We start from the raw sequence: 20,362 nt of genomic DNA on the forward strand, positions 1-20,362 counted from the left end.
ATGACTGCTAGCTCACATCACTTAAATGTCCTTCTGTAGCCAGCTGGAAGACCCGTTAATAAATGCATAGCATTATGATGGGATTTATTAGTGTGAAATACACATACTCAATCTGTCAGAGGACAGGGGATGATCAGTGAAATAACAATGCATTTACTGATCTCCTCTGACCCATTATTATTAATTTGCTGACTAAACCTCTTAGCATACTCGTTTCTTTTTGTTTTTAATTAACATTAATTCCTCATGCTTTTTGACATTTAAATCCAATGTTGTTTTCACGTTTTTTTTTTTCAAACTGTCTCATCTCATTCATTTACAAATGGAAACAAATAAACAAATGATAAAATACGCTATCACTGACTCTGATATAAACAAACAGACTTTTCCTTTTTGATGCATATGTCCTTGGAATCATCTCATAGTACTAGCTGAGGGCTTCAGATGCATGCTAAAAGCTCCAAGCATTGATATTCTGCTCAATCACCCTCCTCCCTGCAGCCCTGTTAGCCCTTGATCGACCCCGACTCCTTTGCAAGTCTTCCACCCTCGCTGAAAGATCAAGGGTCTGCAAACTTGTAATCCACAATTGAGAACATAATCTCTGTTTCATTTTTTGCGGCGACACAAGCTTCATGTTGTTTTGCTTGTGACTTATTTGTGCCATGGTTGTGTTGTGTTATTGGTTTCAAAATAGGACTGTGATCTTTTTTTCTGTTTTTTTTTTAAACTGATGCCCTGTTGATTTTGTTTAAACACCTCCATCTTTCGCTTGCTGTACACTGACGCTGGTATGGCAGCAGTTTCAACATTTTAACCTTCAGGGGATGTTAAAGATTACGGTGCATTCCGGGAAAGGGGGTTTGACGGTCTTATACAAGGTCATTGAGGATTTAGAAGCTGAGATAGTGAAGGCCATGGTCACTGAATGAAAACTCTTTGACTTGACTTCCTGGGGCACATAGCACGGAGAAGAACAAAGAATTAAGGAAGAACAGCAGAAGTTCTGCCTGTATGGCTGGCGGACATTTGTATTAATATCCCATTTGTATACTGCTTTCATACAGACAAAGCTGCCAGCCTTTCTCTCAAATTTTACTAAATTGTCAGTTCAATAGGGATACACTGGAGAAACAGAAAAAAATAGAGAAATGTAGTGGTTTAAGAAAAAAGGGACAGGAATAGGCACTAAGGGAAAGAGAGCTACAGAGGAGTGATGAATCTATAAGTGATGGATGAAGAGAAAAATGTGTAGTAGATAGGCTCAAAAATGAGGAAGAAGAAGAGGACAGAAGATGGAGATTCTCATGTTGAGCAATGGAGTCAGTCGGATGCTAATAGCTCTCATCTGGAGAGGCTGATGGACAGAGGACAGCACTTCTGCACTTATCCAGACTCACTTCTCCCAGCAGTCAATTACTAGACAGTCAATTAAGTCCTCCAAAAACCCAGAAAGGCACTGGCTAAAGCTCTGAGGGTATGATGCTGCTTACCGCTCCTTTACTGCTTTTATCTCAACCCGATGTGTGCTGGCTTCATGCTGGGCTGGTTTAGCGTGAAGTGGCAAAAAGAATCATCTCATTTTCCCAAAATAACCTGTGCCAAGGTTATTTTGGATTTTATTACCACAACAGCATATATCAGTCAAGGAAGATGGATCTTTCCTGCCTTAAAATATATATGTATAAAAAAAAACAATGTTGAGAATTCAAAGGTTTTTTTCTTAACTCTTAAGATTGTATCAGTTAAATGTAGTATCATCGTCATATTAATGAAATTAACTGCTGCATGCTACTTGCAGTACCTACAGTTCAATGATTACAATCATAATTGCAGTGATGGCAATAACTTTAATTATTTGGTGCCTTTAAAGAGTTTTTGTATAAAGAGTTTACAAACTGCTCTGGCAGACAAGCATAAGCAGGACTCAAACAGAAAAGAAGGACCAAGAGACAAAAATAAAAAGAAGAACATTAGGACAAATTGCACAATTGTATCCCTAAAAAATACCAATAAAGGGATTTGAAGGAAGTCAGTGAACATTAAAATCTGAAAATCCAGGAAGAAGTTGAGCTGTTGCATAACTAGGTGAGAAAGACACTATTGTGGTATAACAGAAGAAAGACTTGTTCCAAGTTTTAAAAAGGTCACAATTGCTCAGTGTGAGCAAACAGAATGCACCTATGCATGCATATCCAAAGAAAAACATACAAATAGTTATTAAGTGAATTCAAAGTTAAACCACATGATCCTCCATAGTTTTGTTCACTATGTGAGTTTGGTTTGCCTTTGGTTGAGTGCTTGAAGACAAACTCCAGCAGCAATTCTCTGGTCTGTTTTAAGGTTGAATGACACTGACAATAGTTTGTGAAGTTGCAGTTTGAAATGCCAATAGTCTCTTTCCTTGAACCTCTGTGCAGGTCAAAAATGCCACCGTTCCTGCAATGGTCGTTGCTGGGGACCCAAAGAGGACCAGTGCCAAAGCTGTAAGTTAATTATTATTATCTGATTAGAACTTCGAGTTGTTAGAATCACCACTGAGTGACTTTTGCATGCATCAAAACTTTACTGATAACTGTTGTGGGTCAAAAATAAAATTTAGCATATCTTTAGCATACCTGGCAATGTACTTGGAACGAGATTCCAAGCTTTATTTAGTGGATATACCTTTGGATGTCATTTATGTATACATCCATGTGACTCCATCTAAGGCAGGGGTCTCAAACTCCAGGACTCGAGGGCCGGTATCCTGCAGGTTTTAGATGTGTCCTTGATCCAACACAGCTGATTCAAATGGCTAAATTACCTCCTCAACATGTCTTGAAGTTCTCCGGAGGCCTGGTAATGAACTAATCATTTGATTCAGGTGTGTTGACCCAGGGTGAGATCTAAAACCTGCAGGACACCGGCACTCGAGGCCTGGAGTTCGAGACCCCTGATCTAAGGTGATGTGGGTTTTTCCCAAGTTTATTGGATTTTCATGAAAGAGTTTTTACTAATATGCAGTGTGTTACATGCCACTGTATTCTGTTCCACTGAACTGCCAATAATACATTCTGGTCAACCCATAATGAAACTCAGCTGGATATAAAGATAGTTTGTTTATAGTTATAAAATCAAGCTATTGCATATAACAGGGGTAGGCAACTCCAGGCCTCGAGTGCCGGTATCCTGCAGGTTTTTAATCTCACCCTGGGTCAACACACCTGAATCAAATGATAAGTTCATTACCAGGCCTCTGGAGAACTTCAAGACATGTTTGAGGAGGTAATTTATCCATTTAAATCAGCTGTGTTGGATCAAGGACATCTAAAACTTGCAGGACACCGGCCCTCGAGGCCTGGAGTTGCCTACCCCTGGCATATAAAATAATAAAAATAAAAGCCATGTTCTTACTCTATTTTTATTTTGTGTGTGTGTATATGTGCGTGTATGTGAACAGTGTTATGAACTGTGAGACTTGTTACTGCAGCATCTTTCAGTTTGAAAACAGGAAATGAAAGTGCCATTTTTGTAAATGACAAATCTCTTATTCTTGAATTAAAGTTGAGTCATCTGTTTGATTGGGCAAATTTCACTAAATCACAATATCAACTTTGAGACATTAGACACTAGGCCAAAAACAATTTTCCAAATAATCAAAGACTTTTATCTTTTTGCTCACTTGTTGATATTTTGCATTTATTTTGTTTGGTTTATACTAGTCATAAAAAGAAATGCAACTTTGTGTTAAAGTATAGACTGTATTGACGAACACTGTAATATGTGTGTAGATAGATATATTAGCTGGGGACAACCATAACCATAATGTTATGTAGTTTCACAGGCAAAATTACAAAAATAGTTTAGGCAGCCTGTTTGATACATGGGTGACAAAGGGTTAAGTCTTTAGTTTAACCCAGGGGTCTCAAACTCCAGTCCTCGAGGGCCGGTGTCCTGAAACTTTTCCATGTGTCCCTGTTGCAACACAAATTAATAAAATTAGTAGGTCATCAGCAAGAGTATAGAACTTGACTGCATGCTGGATTGGTAACTCCTAAGTAAATGTAAATGTTTGGAAAAATGTACTTCTAAAAGTACTTTTATTGCACCATGATCATTCACTGATGAACTGCTGTAACATGAATGAAATGGCTGAATTGTCACCGCAGCATGCAGTCAAGTTCTATAGAGTCTTGCTGATGACCTGCTAACTGTATTCAGGTGTGTTGCAACAGGGACACATGAAAAAGTTTCAGGACACCGGCCCTCGAGGACTGGAGTTCGAGACCCCTGTTTTAATCTATGAAAAATACCATAATATAAAGAAATTTTTTTAGACCATCGAGGTAATTCCTAAAGTGCAAAAACCTGGCATGTCTTTAGCATGGTGTGCAGTGTGTTCTTAAATAGAAAAAAACTTGAGGAAACTGGACAAGTGGAGGACAAAAGAAGCGGTAGGTCTAAAAAAGCAGATGAAAAGTATCAGAAAGTCATGTCCCAAGAAATATATTTAAAAAAACAAAAAAAACCCAGCAAAGACCTCATAGAGGACCTGAGAGGAGAGGACCATCAAGCCCTTCAGTAGAACCATCTACTGTTCACCGAAGCCTCTTTAGAAATGGTCTAAGTGAAAGAATGGCTGTCAAGAAGCTAGTCATAATCAAGAGAAACAGGGAAAAAGGCAGAGGTATGCCAGATTACACAAGAGCTGCACTGAAAATCAGTGGCAACAGGTGTTTATGGAAATAAGAGGCAGGATTGAGCACAGTAGTTTGTAAGCATATTACTCGCAAACTAAGCGCAACTCCATGCTGCCTCTGTGGAAACGGGACATGAGAATATCACCAATAAATTTGCATCTAAAATTATATTTGAATTCCATAAAGTGAAGGTTTTCCTGCTTGTTGCCCCAAAGGGATGACATCAGATTTTTCTTTTGGGTTTTTTTGCTGTTGAAAGTCATCATTTCTTTTGAGGAGACTGTATGCTCTCCAAATTAACACACATGATATTCTGGTATTTTAATGAACACAATGCAAAGGAATTTTAGCCTCAAAAATGTATAATCAACAGATCAGATCAAAATAATCAAAACAGGGATGCTCTTTAGATCATTCTGTCAAGCAGAAAGTGTGATGTGGCTTTGACTGGTATTAAATAGACGTCGTTACACGGATTTTATTAGTACTGCTGGTTGGAAATTTAAAAATCAGACAAATCTTCTGTGTTAACCTTATTAAAGATCATTAATACAAAAATCCTAGATTCAAGGACAAAAAACAACATCATCTACATTCACTGATTAAATTACTTGCAGTCTACAAAAGGAAAAACATTTTACACAAGGCTGTGATGAGTGGTTGTTTCTTGTCTTCACCTATGAGGAAAGCTCTTATTTTAAACCGGATCATTAAAAGATAACAAAAGTTTCACTGTGATGCAAATGATGTGTGACAGCCTAACAGCAAGTAGTGAAACAGGAACAGCAACAATCCCTCCATTTTAACATTGTTCTACAGTTCTGAAAAATACAAAACAAGGTTTTTTAGAAAAAAATATTTGGAGAATGTTGTAAGAGAGGGTCCGTCACATATTTTCTGATGATGATTCCCGCACCTCAGGCATGGGGAGTGCTGTTTAGGTTGGGAACCGGTAATGATTGTGATGTTAATGATGGTTTTGGCTCTAATACCTGTCAGGAAAAGCAATTCTTAATTGTCTACAACATGTTTCTGACAAGGCATAGCCTCATCTAGATGTGATGCAAGCCGTCACCCATCTGTGCATGGACTGCACAAGTGTTTAGATCTGCTGTTGAGGAATTGCTCTCCATTCCTGGATGAGTGCAGCCTGCAGCTGTGTAATGCTCACTGGTTGTGGCTGCATTTGAAGAAATATTGGGTTTAAATGCTGGCCAAGCAAGTGTCTGGATATGCTCCTGATCCAGAAAGGCCTTAACTACCCTGGCAGTGTGAAGGTTGGCTTTGTCCTGCTGAAACAGCCACGGGGCTGGGATCCTGCTGCAAGAATTGCACAAATGCATGTTGGAGTATTTCATTTTTACTCTATCCAGTCAAATGTTGACCAAGTCGACCAATAGGCAGATCAGAAATCGTTGTCTCATGGACATGAAAGGCTACAGCAACAGCTAAGTCATGCATGCCAGCATCCAGCATCTGGTCTCATTCAAATTTAGTCAGTAGCAGCACGGCAGCACTGACGACAATGTTGTGCATATTCTGATGCTTCAGAATGCAATTAACTTAACGAGTTCTGAGGTGTTCGGTAAACATTGGCTAGAGAGAGAGATTGGCTAATGCAACATGCTTATGCCTACACAAGTAAACATCAAATAAGGCCATTCCTAAGTATAGTTATAGTTACAATATTGGTTGCCCCAAAAACATTAAATCATTTTTTAATAATAAAATTAATTTTAAAAAAATTATATTTTTACTAATACTAAAGAATTATTTTGTTACAATTGCATTGTTTTCCAGCATGGTTCAGTGTAACTGTGCTTAAATTAATTAGGTGTCATAAAATGGTAATTTTTAAGGCTGCACTTTTGTTAATAGTTAGCTCTACAAGCCCTCTTCACAGCCCACAGTGGCTCACCCTTCCGTCTGTGTTTAACACATACTAACATCCACAGGAAGACTTCATATTTAGTATATTTTTGACCTATAGCAAACTGTATGTACACATTTAGTTTTAGTCAGAAACAAAATTATGTACTCACATGGACACATGCTCACATTTCTTTCCTCATTACATACCTCTTTACCTCTCACGTTCCTTTTTTTTTAATTGTACCACCCTTCATCAAGTTCTTGCTCTTTGTCCATCACTTCGTACTTAGACCACTTCATCTATGCCTTCCAACCCTGGCATGTCACATCTTATAAATTCTGTGGTTGTGATCTCGTTAAGATAATGAGGAATGAACTGTTTGACCAGAACCTGTTAACAACACGTCACAGAGGAGGCCCAGATAAGCCCTGGCCCCATCTATCTGCCTTGTTTCAGCTGTGATCGCGCCATCTGTCTATCCTCATCCATTTATTTGTGGATGCCATGATTCATCTTTTATTTTACTTGCTTTCAAAAAAGAAGAGCTTTTTTTCTTGCACTGGAATGCTTTTAATTATGAAGTTTAATTATGACGAACCAAATACACCGAGGAAGTAAATTACAATTCAAAACCACTCTCTTTACTGAGTCTCTCACATAAAAAACTGGATCTCTGTCAGCAGAGGTAGTTTTTTTCCATAGAAGTACATGTTATGTTCTATAAAAGGATACAGGATAAAGTACTCACACCTGCTCTAAACGAAACAGCAATTTTTATTAGTTGTACCACTGGCTGCAGAGATCGCAACTGACAAGTTCTGTGGTCCTTGATAATAACAGATGACATCAGACCCTTTGAACTGGGTGGTGATTGTGGTATAATATATATATATATATGTGTGTGTGTGCGTGTGTGTGTGTGCGTGTGTGTGTGTGTGTGTGTGTCTGTGTGTGCACTGCGTGAAATGCAAAGAGGAAGTTTTGCTCCATCTTTCCCATGTTAAATTGCATCAAAATAAACTTCTGGACCTTCGAAACACACAAAATAGAAACACTGTGAGACTACAAGTGGTGAATATCTCAGATCTATCAGCTCATAGATAAAAAAAAAGAAGCGTATCTATTCACAAACATCCCATGATGAAGGTGTTTATTCATTTCAGTTTATTCATCATAGCCTTATCACTACATCTAGTTAATGAGGCATTTTTGAAATGCAAATAATTTCAAAAATACGGCATTAACAAGGGTATTAATTAGCAAATAAAGACTTATACTTGTCAAATTAAGCACACTATTTATCATTGATATGTTTTCCCTTTGCTTTAAGAAGTCATTTCACTTTCAACATTGGGAATCACTGTAACTGATATGCAATTGAATTGACCTCCTGTGTCAAACTGCTACCTTTTAACTGTAAAGTTTTGAGCCATTGCGCTGTAAGGCAAACATTTGATCTATAGACATTCATTCCCTATTTAAATAAAGTTACACTTAAGAATAAATTGAAACATTAACTGAATATTTTGTCTTAGAAAAAGACAGGTGTTGAGAACCAGATGTGCCCAATAATAATAATAATAATAATAATAATAATAATAATAAATTCACAGGGGAACTCAGAGGCATTGGTTCCTGTGAGTGATGTCTGTAATTTGATTTGTTTTGTTTTTTGTCTTTAGTTATTCTTAACCTCCTAAGACCTGAACTCTTCCACGGCATGCATTTTTAATTTCTCATTGATATTTGGTCACATTGGGGCCCGATTTTTTTTTTTTTTACCTTATTTTTGTTTTTAATAAAAATAAGAGCCACATATGAGGATATTCATTTAAAATTGTGATAGAACAGTAGCAGTATAATGTCCTCATAAGTGGATATCAGGCCCTTGTAGAGCAAAATTTAGTATTTTGGTCTAAATAACCCAAAATGTGATGTCCACATATGTGGACGCCAGGTCCTAGGAGGTTAAAGTGGATTTTTAAAGCCAAATTGACAAACATAATTGTGTCCGTCTCTGGCAATGTGGCTTGGTCATTATTTTGACAAAGTGTCTTTTGAATAAAGCAGACCATATCAATGCAGGCCAGGCACTGTTAATTGAATGGTACTGATGGTAAATCAGTAGCTTTCCACTCAGTAGCATGAGTGTGTGTGTCTGTGTGTCCATGTTTGTTTGGCGACTTGTCCATAGCTTTTATCTATCATGGTGATGGTGTCCTGTCAACACAAGGCTGCAGGGAAACATAACACAGATCAAAAAAACAATGGCCCTGCTCAAAACAAAAATAAGCACCACCAATAGATGTGTAATGGTGTACAATAGTAGCCTTACGTTCCCCAGTAATATTTACTGTTGCAATTTACTTTCTTTGTTTCAGTTCTGACCAGTTCGCTTTAACCTTTATCACCAAATATATTCTTAAAATGACATTGAATTTTATTCTTATTACAAGCTTTTGTTGTTTGTGTTCAGTTAACGCTGGCTCCACGTCGTCGAGCATCTTTCACCTCATACAACCAAAAGCCATAGCTGTCACTAATTACCAACATGACTGAGTATAAAAAGAACAGAGAGCCTCAGTCATTTAGAAGTAAAAGTAAATATGATAACAACAAAATTATGCAAATAGTTTAATTTGTAATTACAGTACATCCATTTATCCAAACCACTATGTATAATATCTTTTTTTAACCCACCCCAATACTTTATCTTGTGCCAACTTTACTGGTTCATCCATAACTGCTTAGTTATGTATTCCTGCTCTATAATGAAAGTCCCACTGCTGACACTTAAGCTATGTCAATTACCAGCTGTCTTTACCTGTGAAATAGCAGGGTCCTATGTACATTTATATATGGCTGTCAAGAAGAAAGGCACACAGACTTGCGGCCGCCCATATGATTGCAAAGGTGGACAGATGTTCACTTTGGTAGTACATTCAGATAAGAATCGCTATGTCTTTGTCGCACTGAGCCAGACAGCAGACGAGAGCAGAGATGAAAACATGATTGAAGATAGCTAGTAGGTGGTAAAAAGAACTTCTGCTTCAGCTGAACTCACCAGACACAGACACATGTAAAAACATGTGTATGCATGCATTTTACAAAGCAATAGATGGTAGGTAGGTTAGTATAGTATATATAACTTCCAGAGCAGATGATGAAGTTGAAGTTACCCCCCCCCCACCTCTCAAAGGTTTTACAGTGACAACTTTCCAGTGACTGGGCTTTAATTTTTTTATCTTCACCTGCCATTTGAACTGGCTAGACAGACACATTCTAAGACTGTGTTGTGTTTACATTCTATATATGTATGCATAAAGTACGTGTATTATATATACATTTTATCCTTTGTTTGTGTCTCTCTCTTTTTAACATGCCTGTAACTTCAAAGTAACTAAGACAGTGTGTGCGGAGCAGTGTGACGGCCGTTGCTTTGGTCCCTTTGTTAGTGACTGCTGCCACCGTGAGTGTGCAGGTGGCTGTTATGGCCCAAAGGACACAGACTGCTTTGTAAGTGAACACACACACACATACACACACTTTACATCATTACGGTGTGACAAAAGAGGTTAAAGTGATCATTTTCCTGGTGATATTACCATGTCAATATGGTTACGCAGATAACATTTTGTGTTAACACTTTGTTTTACGTTTCTCTTCTTCTTCTTCTTTTTTTTGGTTTCTTAAGTCTGACACATTTTACTTGTGACTTTTTCCTTCCTTCAATTTCAGGTACCTCTTAAAATGGATTTCACTCAGTTTTTAAATGCCACTTGTATGGCAAATATCATTTGATGACATTTAATTCTCTTTTCTTCCTGACATGAGTGTCATTGTTAAATATAGACTTCACCGGGAACTCTTCATTCTGACTTTTTGCCATGTGCTTTATCACTTTTATCTGTGCTTGTTTGCATGTTAAACTTGTTTCTGAGGCTGTGAGTCCGTGGCTAATCGAGCTCTTCTTCCTGGCTTTGGAAAAGCAAGTTCTGTATCATAATTTTTTATTCTTCTGTTCTCTTCACAATCATCATAAAATTGAGAAAATGGCAAGGTAAATTCTTGATTGAATCCTGGCAAATTCAAAGTCTTTAGACGCAAGAATTTATTTCTATATTATTATCATAGATAACATTAAATGTGTACAAGTATATGTTTTTTAGGGTCTGCAATCACATATAGAATAAGTACATGTCTTAGTACAGGGATATTCAATTAAAATTTAAGGAGGTCCAGTCAGAGAAAATTTCCTCAAGCAAACATCCAGAAAATCAAGTTCCACATGCATTATAATTACGTAGCCTAACAGTTGTACCAGTGTGTGCATATAGTCAACCTCTGGGTGTAAAGTAAAACAAAGTATAATTAAATTCATCAGTATTTCAATCATATTTGTTATAAATTTTTACAATGGACTGGCAGGTACTGCAATAACAAAATAATAATGAAGTCGAGGTGAAAAGCATTTCAGTGTGTGTTAACACAATGCTAAATAGGAAAGACATCAGTAATGAGCTTAGAGAAGCAATTGTTGCTGCCCAATCTGGAAACGGACAACTCCATCAGCCTACAGTGACAAAAATTGTTCATTCAAGTAGGAAACACTTAAGAAAGTTATTCATCTTCCCAAGGTCAAAAGTCCAAGAGTTACATCTCAGACTCTACAGGCCTCAGTTAGCAGGTTACATGTTAAAGTTCCCATTGCTACGGGCCATTCAGTCCTTATACGAACATTGCAAGAGCTTAGTCCGCATAGCTGGCAATAAGTCGGACTCGTTCCCGGTGGGTGATGGGCTCCGCCAGGGCTGCTCTTTGTCACCGATTCTGTTCATAATTTTTATGGACAGAATTTCTAGGTGTAGCCAAGTGGTGGGAGGCTTTCACTTCGGTGGTCTCAGGATCTCATCTCTGCTTTTCGCAGATGATGTGGTCCTGTTGGCTTCATCAGGTGATGGACCTCCAGCTCGCCTGGAACGGTTCGCAGCCGAGTGTGAAGCGTGGGAATGAGAATCAGCACCTCCAAATACTGAGGCCATGGTCCTCAGCCGGAAAAGGGTGGAGTGCCCACTCCGGGTCAGGGACGAGACCCTGCCCCAAGTGGAGGAGTTTAAGTATCTCAGGGTCTTGTTCACGAGTGATGGGAGAAGGGATTGGGAGACAGACAGATTGGTGCAGCGACTGCAGTGATGCGGATGCTGGCCCGGTCTGTTGTGGTGAAGAGAGAGCTGAGTGTACAAGTGAAGCTCTCAATTTACCGGTTGATCTACGCCCCTACCCTCACCTATGGTCACGAGCTGTGGGTAGTGACCGAAAAAAACGAGATCGCGAATACAAGCGGCAGAAATGGGTTTCCTCCGAAGGGTGGCTGGTCTCTCCCTTAGACATAGGGTGAGAAGTTCGGCCAAGTTCGGGAGTAGAGCCGTTGCTCCTCCACATCGAAATGAGCCAGCTGAGGTGGTTCAGGCATCTGACAAGGATGCCCCCCTGGGCGCCTCCTGGGTTGGTTTTCCGGGCATGTCCCACCGGGTGGAGGCCCCGGGCAGACCCAGGACACGCTGGAGAGATTATATCTCTCGGCTGGCCTGAGAACACCTTGGCGTTCCCCCGGATAAGGTGGAGGAGGTGGCTGGGGAGAGGGAGGTCTGGGCTTCTCTGCTTGGCTTTGACCCGGCCCCGGATAAGCAGAAGAAAATGGATGGATGTTAAAGTCAACAGCAATTGCATAACTAAAAATGACTGAACAAGTATAGGTTGTTTGGAAAGATGCCAGGAGAAAGCCTTTTCTCTTTAAAAAGAACAATGCTGTATAGCTTGGGCGGGCAAATTTGTATCTTAACAAACGTTAACAAACAAGACTTTTGGTCATTTTGGGACACACAAGATTAAAGTTGCAATGTGTGGCCATAGTGACACATTTGCGACCGTGGCTCAGGGGGTTGGGAAACGCATCTGTAACCGGAAGGTCGCCGGTTCAATCCCCGGGCTCTCTGTCCTGGTCGTTGTGTCCTTGGGCAAGACACTTTACCCTACCCTACTGGTGTCAGAGGCGATGGCGCGATATGGCAGCCTCGCTTCTGTCAGTCTGCCCCAGGGCAGCTGTGGCTACAACCGTAGCTACCTCCACCAGTGTGTGAATGCGAGAGTGAATGAATAGTGGCACTGTAAAGCGCTTTGGGTGCCTTGAAAAGCGCTATATAAATCCAATCCATTTATATAAATCCAACTCTTCTGTATTTTGTTAAGTCATATGTCAAGTTGTCTGCGTCGTGGCTACAGCTTAGTCCAAATTGGATCGTACAACAAGACTGTGATGGGAAGTACAGCAAATCTAAAAATTAATAGTTGGAAAAGAAAACGATCAAGGTATTCCAATGGCCCAGTCAAAGTCCGGAGCTCAACCTGACTAAAATTCTGTAGTTTAACTTTTTTAAAAAGAATCAAGCAAAATACGATTTCTGTATCTACTTTTTTCCACTCCAGCTTGATTTTTCTTAGTAAACTTAAACTGATTGTAATATCATTGGGTGCATGCTGATAGTCTCCATCTCCACCTTTCAGTAATATCACTACTGGACACTGAAAGGAAATTGCAATACAAACCTGGGGTCAGGCTGGCAGCAGTTATGAATAAACGTGAAACCAGATTTTGGCCACACAATCAAAAGTAACCTAATCTGTGACTGTGTACGCATCATGTAAATATACTACTACCACTACAAGTATTAGTACTATTACTACAACTACTACTGCTAATAATACTTATGTGGATGTTTGCAGGCCTGCACCAACTTTAATGACAGTGGGGCATGTGTGACCCAGTGCCCTCAGCCATTTGTCTACAACCCTACCACCTTCCAGCTGGAGCATAACCCTAGGGCAAAGTACACCTATGGAGCTTTCTGCGTCAAGAAGTGTCCACGTAAGTCTGACCACCTGGACAAACACAAACATACATACATACATACACACACAGACAAACACACCCACACACACACAAACATGGATACTCCACATACATGCATACTGCTTTAAACATTAATCTTAAGTCATAACCTCTACATAGCTACACTTTAAGTACTAATTTAATGGGAGGGTTTCAGTTCACTGTGGATAATTACACCTGCATCTATGTGCAATCCATCAGCTGATTTCCTTGGTCTTCGAGACCCACAAGCAGGAGGAATGGACAGTAGCAATGCCTGTTATGTTCTTTATAACCCTCATTTGCATTGGACTGGAAGATAAATGCAGCTGCTTCTTGAATTGCATTTACTCCTTAGGTTTCTCATAACTTTCTCATTACTGCTGGTAGATCATTTTTAGGGCAAATACTAGCAACATAAATATAGCTTGTCTCTTTCCTAAAATAGTCTTTATGTGTGTGTGAGCGTGACTATGTCTGTGAGGATGAATTTGACTTTTACAGTTTTGTAAAAGCGACATTTTGCAAAGGACTTTTATTTTAATTTCAGCAAATGGCTGTTTAAAAGTAAAACTTGTATAAAGTTTTGTGTTAGGAGTAGAAAAAGTCAAGTTACATCATTAAGTTTTAAAGTTTAGGTCAGAATAAGAGGCATGGGATGTATTTGTTAGGCTGGGTTCTCACATTTGTACGTTCTTTTTTCTTTTAAGTCCAGTCCAATTGACATAACTGCCATTGTATGTATAAGTTGGCAGTCCAGGATGTACATAGCCTCTCACCCTGTGAAAGCTGGTTTACGTTCCAGCATCCCCACGACCCTAAATTAGATAAGTGGCTAAGAAGATGGATGGATGGCTGACTTGCTACACTGTTACACTTCTTGGGGGTACATAAATGGTCAATGGTCGTTCCAACATGTCATCTTGACAAGCAGTCTTGTTTGCAAAGCCAGTACAGGTGACGGGGAAGTAGAGGCCTGCGTCTGCACTAGCAGCATAGCTCTTCTCACTCCTGTGTATAATGTTTAGTCATTTTATTCATAAATTATTCTTTGGCCACTGCTAACCACAACCTAGTCACTCACCACACCCACAACTAATTGTGGACACCCCATGCTGTTCAAAACATCACTGAAAAGGCCAACCAGCAGGGAGGGAAGAGGAGCTCTGCGCTTCAAGGCATTGTTACTTTTAAACAGACACAGGATAGAGAATAATATAAACATTTAACTGTTTACTGTTATGAAAGTATGCAGCTTTTTTATTTTGGTAGTTTTTCACATAAATCCTATGCAAAATAAGTAAATAAATAACCAAATAAATAAATAAAAATGATGGTGAGGCAAAGTCACTTTCAAAGTCACTTTCAGCACTTTTTTTATGTGATTGCCTACACTCCACTGCCACTTATTGTTCTGTATGTTCCAGTGTGACAAACAGCAGCCATCTGTATTTGACATTTACAATGAATTGTTTTCCAGATAACTTTGTGGTAGACCACAGCTCCTGTGTGAGAGCATGCCCCAGTAACAAGATGGAGGTGGAGGAGAATCGCATTAAGATGTGCATCCCTTGTACTGACATCTGTCCAAAAGGTAAAATTCAAACATATAGTTGCAGCAGATAATTACTGAATGTTTGCCTCCATCGATTTAGCTATTTTATTATTAACACTATATAGTTGTATGTATGCACTGTTGTCAGTTTCACTATTGGGTTTATTTTGGCAAATGCAGGAAAAGTACATGTTGTCCTGATTGCATCAAACCCCTAATCTACCTCGTATTTTGCATGTTTGCACCATTGAATTAATTGATGCAATTTTTTCTCTTCACGGTTTCACTGTGTTTCTTTCAGCATGTGATGGGATAGGCACAGCAAGCCTACAGACTGCTCAGACAGTGGACTCCAACAACATTGACAAGTTTGTCAACTGCACCAAAATCAATGGCAACCTGGTGTTCCTCATTACTGGAATCAAAGGGTGAGAGCTGAGAAGATTCAGCTTATCGGAATGACTGAAGACAGTGTGGGAGAAAAAAAATCTGCCTAAATATAAAATTGCTTTTCCCATTCCATTCAGCCTTTCTGTATTCAGCTGAGCGAGCACTGAGCATTCACAGTGGATTGTTGAAAAAGAGCCCACAGGTAGTGCACACTCCACTGAAGTTGGAAGTAACTAAAAGTAAAAATCGCAGCTGCTAGTCCACTGTGACCATTTTAGCCTTCAACTAGACTAAGTGTGCACCTGTTGGTCTCATAGCATAGATGGTGTGTTTAATTTGGGTCACCTGGCATACAGATTGGGGGATTGATTCAATTATTAATTAAGATAGATGATACTCTTCAGCTAGCACACAAGTGAACATCCATGATGGACACATTTAGAGTATGTGTGCTTAACAGATGTTAGTTTAGAGTGGCTAAGTGTGACCTCTGTGCAAAGATCTCTCCGGGGCTGTGTCAGCTTCTCCACCGCTGTACCTCCTGACTGCTTCCTTCCTTTTATTCTCAGTCTCCTTTATTGAGTTGTTCTCTCAATAATCAGAAACTTTGTTTTTGACTCAAAATTGCAATTTGAAATAAAACTGATTATAATACTTGTGAAAATATGGTATTTTAAATACCATCGAGCTATTAACAGTGTGTTACAGATTGAATCAAACTGTTAATTGGATGGATTAATCTGAATAATGTTAGTGGTTAGTTATGTCTGCATGGATATACAGTACTATTTGTTTGCATTCATTCATATGTATTTAATATAGTTCACTTAAAATATCCCAATCAGGTATTCTCAGTACACATACATGATTTACCTCTTCAGCTGGTAAATGTAGCAAACTTTTCTTACCTGTAAGTAAGAAAATTTCCTGTAAGTATCGCATTTTTGTTGTACATGTACAATGACAATAAAGGACTATTTTATTCTATTCTAAGTAGGTATATCCTTTACACATACAGATGGAAATACTAAAACACATTCTTTTTTTCTTTTACTTGATTTGTTTTTGTCATTCTGATCTCTCTTTTTATTCACAGGGATGTCTATCATAACATTGAAGCGTTGGACCCGGAAAAACTCAACGTGTTCCGCACCGTTCGGGAAATTACAGGTAAGTATATAAGTTGCACTGCATTGGTCTTATACGTGTATGTATTTAAAGAAAGAACAAATGCTTACTCTTACTGTCATCTCTTTTCTTGAACAGGAAAGTTTCACATCAATGCTTATAAATACTTCCATGTATCAGCATATGTGTATTTCTTCAAGTCCTCCCCTCCTCTTGAGAATGTCCAAACCAAGGACAGGCCTTGCAGAATAAGATGAATATCATATGAGTCTTTCAGTCTCCTCTTTCTCTCTACTGCTTCTCCCTCAGGGAGTCCCTAGCCTTGAGTCCCACAGCCCCAGCTCTCCCTTCACGCACCATGAAGAAAAGAGCCAGAACATGCGGTGCACATCGTTAATCCCCCAGCTCTCCATGCCACCTCCACTTTTTAGCTGCGTGTACACTGTCATCCTTCCAGCCCCAAAATTTGACAATGCCATCAGAAGAACACATCATATCTCTGATGTCATATTTTCAAAAGCAATAGGAAAATATTCTCGTAAAATATCAGTGCTGCTATTTAGCCATGAATGACAAAAGCAGATGTCTTATTAAACAGTGTGTCCCTTTCATCTGAACACCACTTATTTATTTAGGATTACATCAGTTATATTTTTTTTAAAAGAAAAGAAAATTGTGAAGTATCTAAGATGTGTCTTGGATACTTTACTTTCTACATAACCTGTAGCAGTTATAATAATAAATATCGTTATACCTAATGGCAGTTACTCTTAAAAGCTAATATGGGGGGTAATAAACATACACAATCAAGTGCCAACATACATGTAGTAGTAATAGCAGTTTTCCTACTTGTTCACAATCCAAATCATGTTTTTGAGCTGCGACCACCATCTGTCTATATAATCTAAATGTGATCAACCACTCTGATAGAAAAAAGAGTTGTATTGTTGCAGTTCAAAAGCAAACTTAAAAGGAAAGATTTAGAAATGAAATGCTGCAGACAAAATAGCATTTTTATTATTGCGCTTTCCTTAATGGAAACTGACAACTGATGTCAGTTACAACTAATATTTAAGCCTGCTCAAAGGGAAAAAAGGAAGGATTATAGTGAGTTAGGAAAGCAAGTTAAACTAGCGCAGCTGTTTTTCATTTGATAGAGTGAATTATCCATTAACACCATTGGGGCCATTTTGATACCCGCTCCTCGACATGCTGAAGTGTCTTCAGGCAAGACGCTGAACTCAGTTGATTGAAACCTTTGCATCTGAACTCTTTGTATCTTCTAAGGTATATAAATCTCTGTATAAGTCCAGTTGTTTACTCTTTAAACTGACTTAGATATATTCCAAAACTTGACTTCGAAGTCATTTTGTTTTCTTGCTTTTCCTCTCTGATGGTTAGTGATGACAGTTTGAATGCAGGTGATGAAGCATAAACCAGCAGCCATGTGGTCAGACACGTGTGTCATCTCAGCTTGTCATTTCTCTGAGCTGGCAGAAGAACGTGACTTTTTACAAAAGCAGGCAACCTGCATCCATGACCCCAAGGTCACAGCTAGCGTTGCTCTGGCTTTCAAATGAGCTCTGTAGTAGGACAGCTTTCATCATCCACACCAGCACACGCATCTTTCTGTCTCAAATCAAATTCTGATCCATTATGTTTTTGTCTTTTCGGTGGCTTCTTACCAGGTCAGGATTTACCCAAAGTGTGGGTGTAGCTAGCACGATTCAGCATAAGTGGGTTTCTCGGTGTTGTGACTCAGAATGTAATCACTACAACTTAAGCGCTCTTAACCTTTGCTTATGAGCTCATGGCCTTCTTGTCCAAGTGGTTCCACATTTTAATTCACTATGCACATTGGTGTGCTGCTGATGTGGCTCCCAGCAGAGCATACACTCCTGATAAGTGATCTTTCCATGTGCATGAAAATTCACATGAAAACACAAAAAAATACAAGCGCTAGCATAATGTTGCACACAAAATTTTTGTTGACTTGCTTTTTGGCATTGATCTTTCTATCTAGTGAGGTTCCACAATCTGTCTGAAAGGATCAGGCCTACACTTAAGGGATGGCTGTAGCTCAGGTGGCAGAGCAGGTCAGCCACTAATCAGAAGGCCGGTGGTTCGATCCCAGGCTGCCTCCTGGCTGCATGCCAAATATCCTTGGGCAAGATACTAACCCCATGTTTGCCTACTGGTGGTCAGAGCACCTGGTGGTGCCAGTGTCCGGCAGCCTCGCCCCTGTCAGTGCGCCCCAGTGCAGCTGTGGCTACAATGTAGTTTGCCATCACCAGTGTGTGAATGGGTGAATGACTGAATGTAGTGTAAAGTGCTTTGGGGTCCTTAGGGACTGAGTAAAGCGCTATACAAATGCAGGCCATTTACACTTTTCCCCTATGAAGGGCCTCATGGACCGCTCCTATGTGATTGTTGATAGTGATGCAAATGCACATTAAGGCATCTAGCACAACTTAGAAACAAATTAGCTACAAAGACTTAAATCAGTTCAGTTAATTTCAGTTATTATTAATGCCAATCAGCAACAACAGTTACCTCAAGGAAGTTGAACCTCTGAATTGATAACTTGTGTAATCTATTCTCGTCGCTCTTCACTGGAAGATCTATTATGAAGTTTGCCTGAAGTGTAAATGTGAAGTGTGTAGAGACCTGCAGGATATTTAATGTGTATATAGTTAGATTGTTCCAAAAATGCATTGTGACCATTTATTCTGCACAGACTTTAGGAAGCATGTACAATACAATACAATACTGGTGTATTTTTACATGTGATACACAAACTATATAGACTTAGACCTTTTATTGTCATTGTACAGTTGCTTGCACAATGAAATTATGTAAAAATTTCTATGTAACAATTTATATACATATACAGACTGCATTACATGTCTTTGTTGCTGTATTCGTATGTAGCAGGGCACTGAACAGTCATTCTAGCTACCTTTCCAGTCACCTTTAGAATTGTACTACTTTTTTTGTAGCTTAGCAGCTCAGTGCTCGCCATGTTTATTAGCATTATTGTCTCTTTTACTACACCGTGAAAGTTACTATTACTTGACAGTACAATAACACAATTGCGGAAACCTACTCTTTCTAGAGTGTCTCTCTGCTTGGACAAAGACTGTTTATTTATTTATTTTAACCTTTCTTATCAACAATCTTCACCCACTTTCTGATGATAGCAAATACAGATAGCAAACGTTCGCTGCTATCACATCCCTACATTGGAACAGACAGGAAAGATTTCAACAGGCAGTAGACTGCTATTGTAAGTAGAGAACACCCAAAGCCCTCTGAAATAGCACCGTGCCAGAACAGCGAGGTGCCTCAGCACTGCAGGTTTTGTCATTAAGACAATTAGTGTTGACAAGTACAGCGCTAACGATTCTATAGAACTGCTGCCTCTGGGCTAAGAGGCACTCACAGCATCATAAACTGCACATCATGAGAATCAAGATGGACAAATACCAAAAGTGCAATTACCTTTTACAAACCGCAATTCCCCAGCAATATATTTGACATTCTGTGCGAATACCTCATAATGGTTTATATAATGGAAAAAATTCCTCTTTTATCCTAATGACTGCCATTATGCTCTCATTAAAGGTTCACTTTAAAAAAAAAAAGGGCTATATGTGTAAATGACATAAAATGTTAAAATGTTTTTTCCATTTTGGGAAGTTGCATCTTTTTGGATGCAACTGCAATAAAAAATCATGCATGATTCCTCACCTGTTTTGGACATTTCCCAACCAAGCATTAGTAATAAGCATGTATTGAGACCCCGT

The 20,362-nt window shown here is 39.1% G+C and overlaps 1 protein-coding gene across 4 annotated transcripts in view; it reads left to right on the forward strand.

Moving 5' to 3' along the window:
• Positions 1-20,362, forward strand: part of LOC102298669 (receptor tyrosine-protein kinase erbB-4) — a 116,295-nt gene that overhangs the window by 3,515 nt on the left and 92,418 nt on the right. For all 4 annotated transcript variants that reach the window (XM_042226230.1, XM_042226229.1, XM_042226228.1 and 1 more), the window contains exons 2-7: positions 2,421-2,486; positions 9,953-10,071; positions 13,339-13,480; positions 14,964-15,077; positions 15,340-15,466; positions 16,525-16,598. In XM_042226230.1, coding sequence (XP_042082164.1) covers positions 2,421-2,486; positions 9,953-10,071; positions 13,339-13,480; positions 14,964-15,077; positions 15,340-15,466; positions 16,525-16,598 — 642 coding nt within the window. The remainder of the gene's footprint in view (positions 1-2,420; positions 2,487-9,952; positions 10,072-13,338; positions 13,481-14,963; positions 15,078-15,339; positions 15,467-16,524; positions 16,599-20,362) is intronic.

Source organism: Haplochromis burtoni, unplaced genomic scaffold (genome assembly GCF_018398535.1).
Source record: "Haplochromis burtoni strain Fernald_Lab_line unplaced genomic scaffold, NCSU_Asbu1 Contig_202, whole genome shotgun sequence".
NCBI lineage: Eukaryota > Metazoa > Chordata > Actinopteri > Cichliformes > Cichlidae > Haplochromis > Haplochromis burtoni.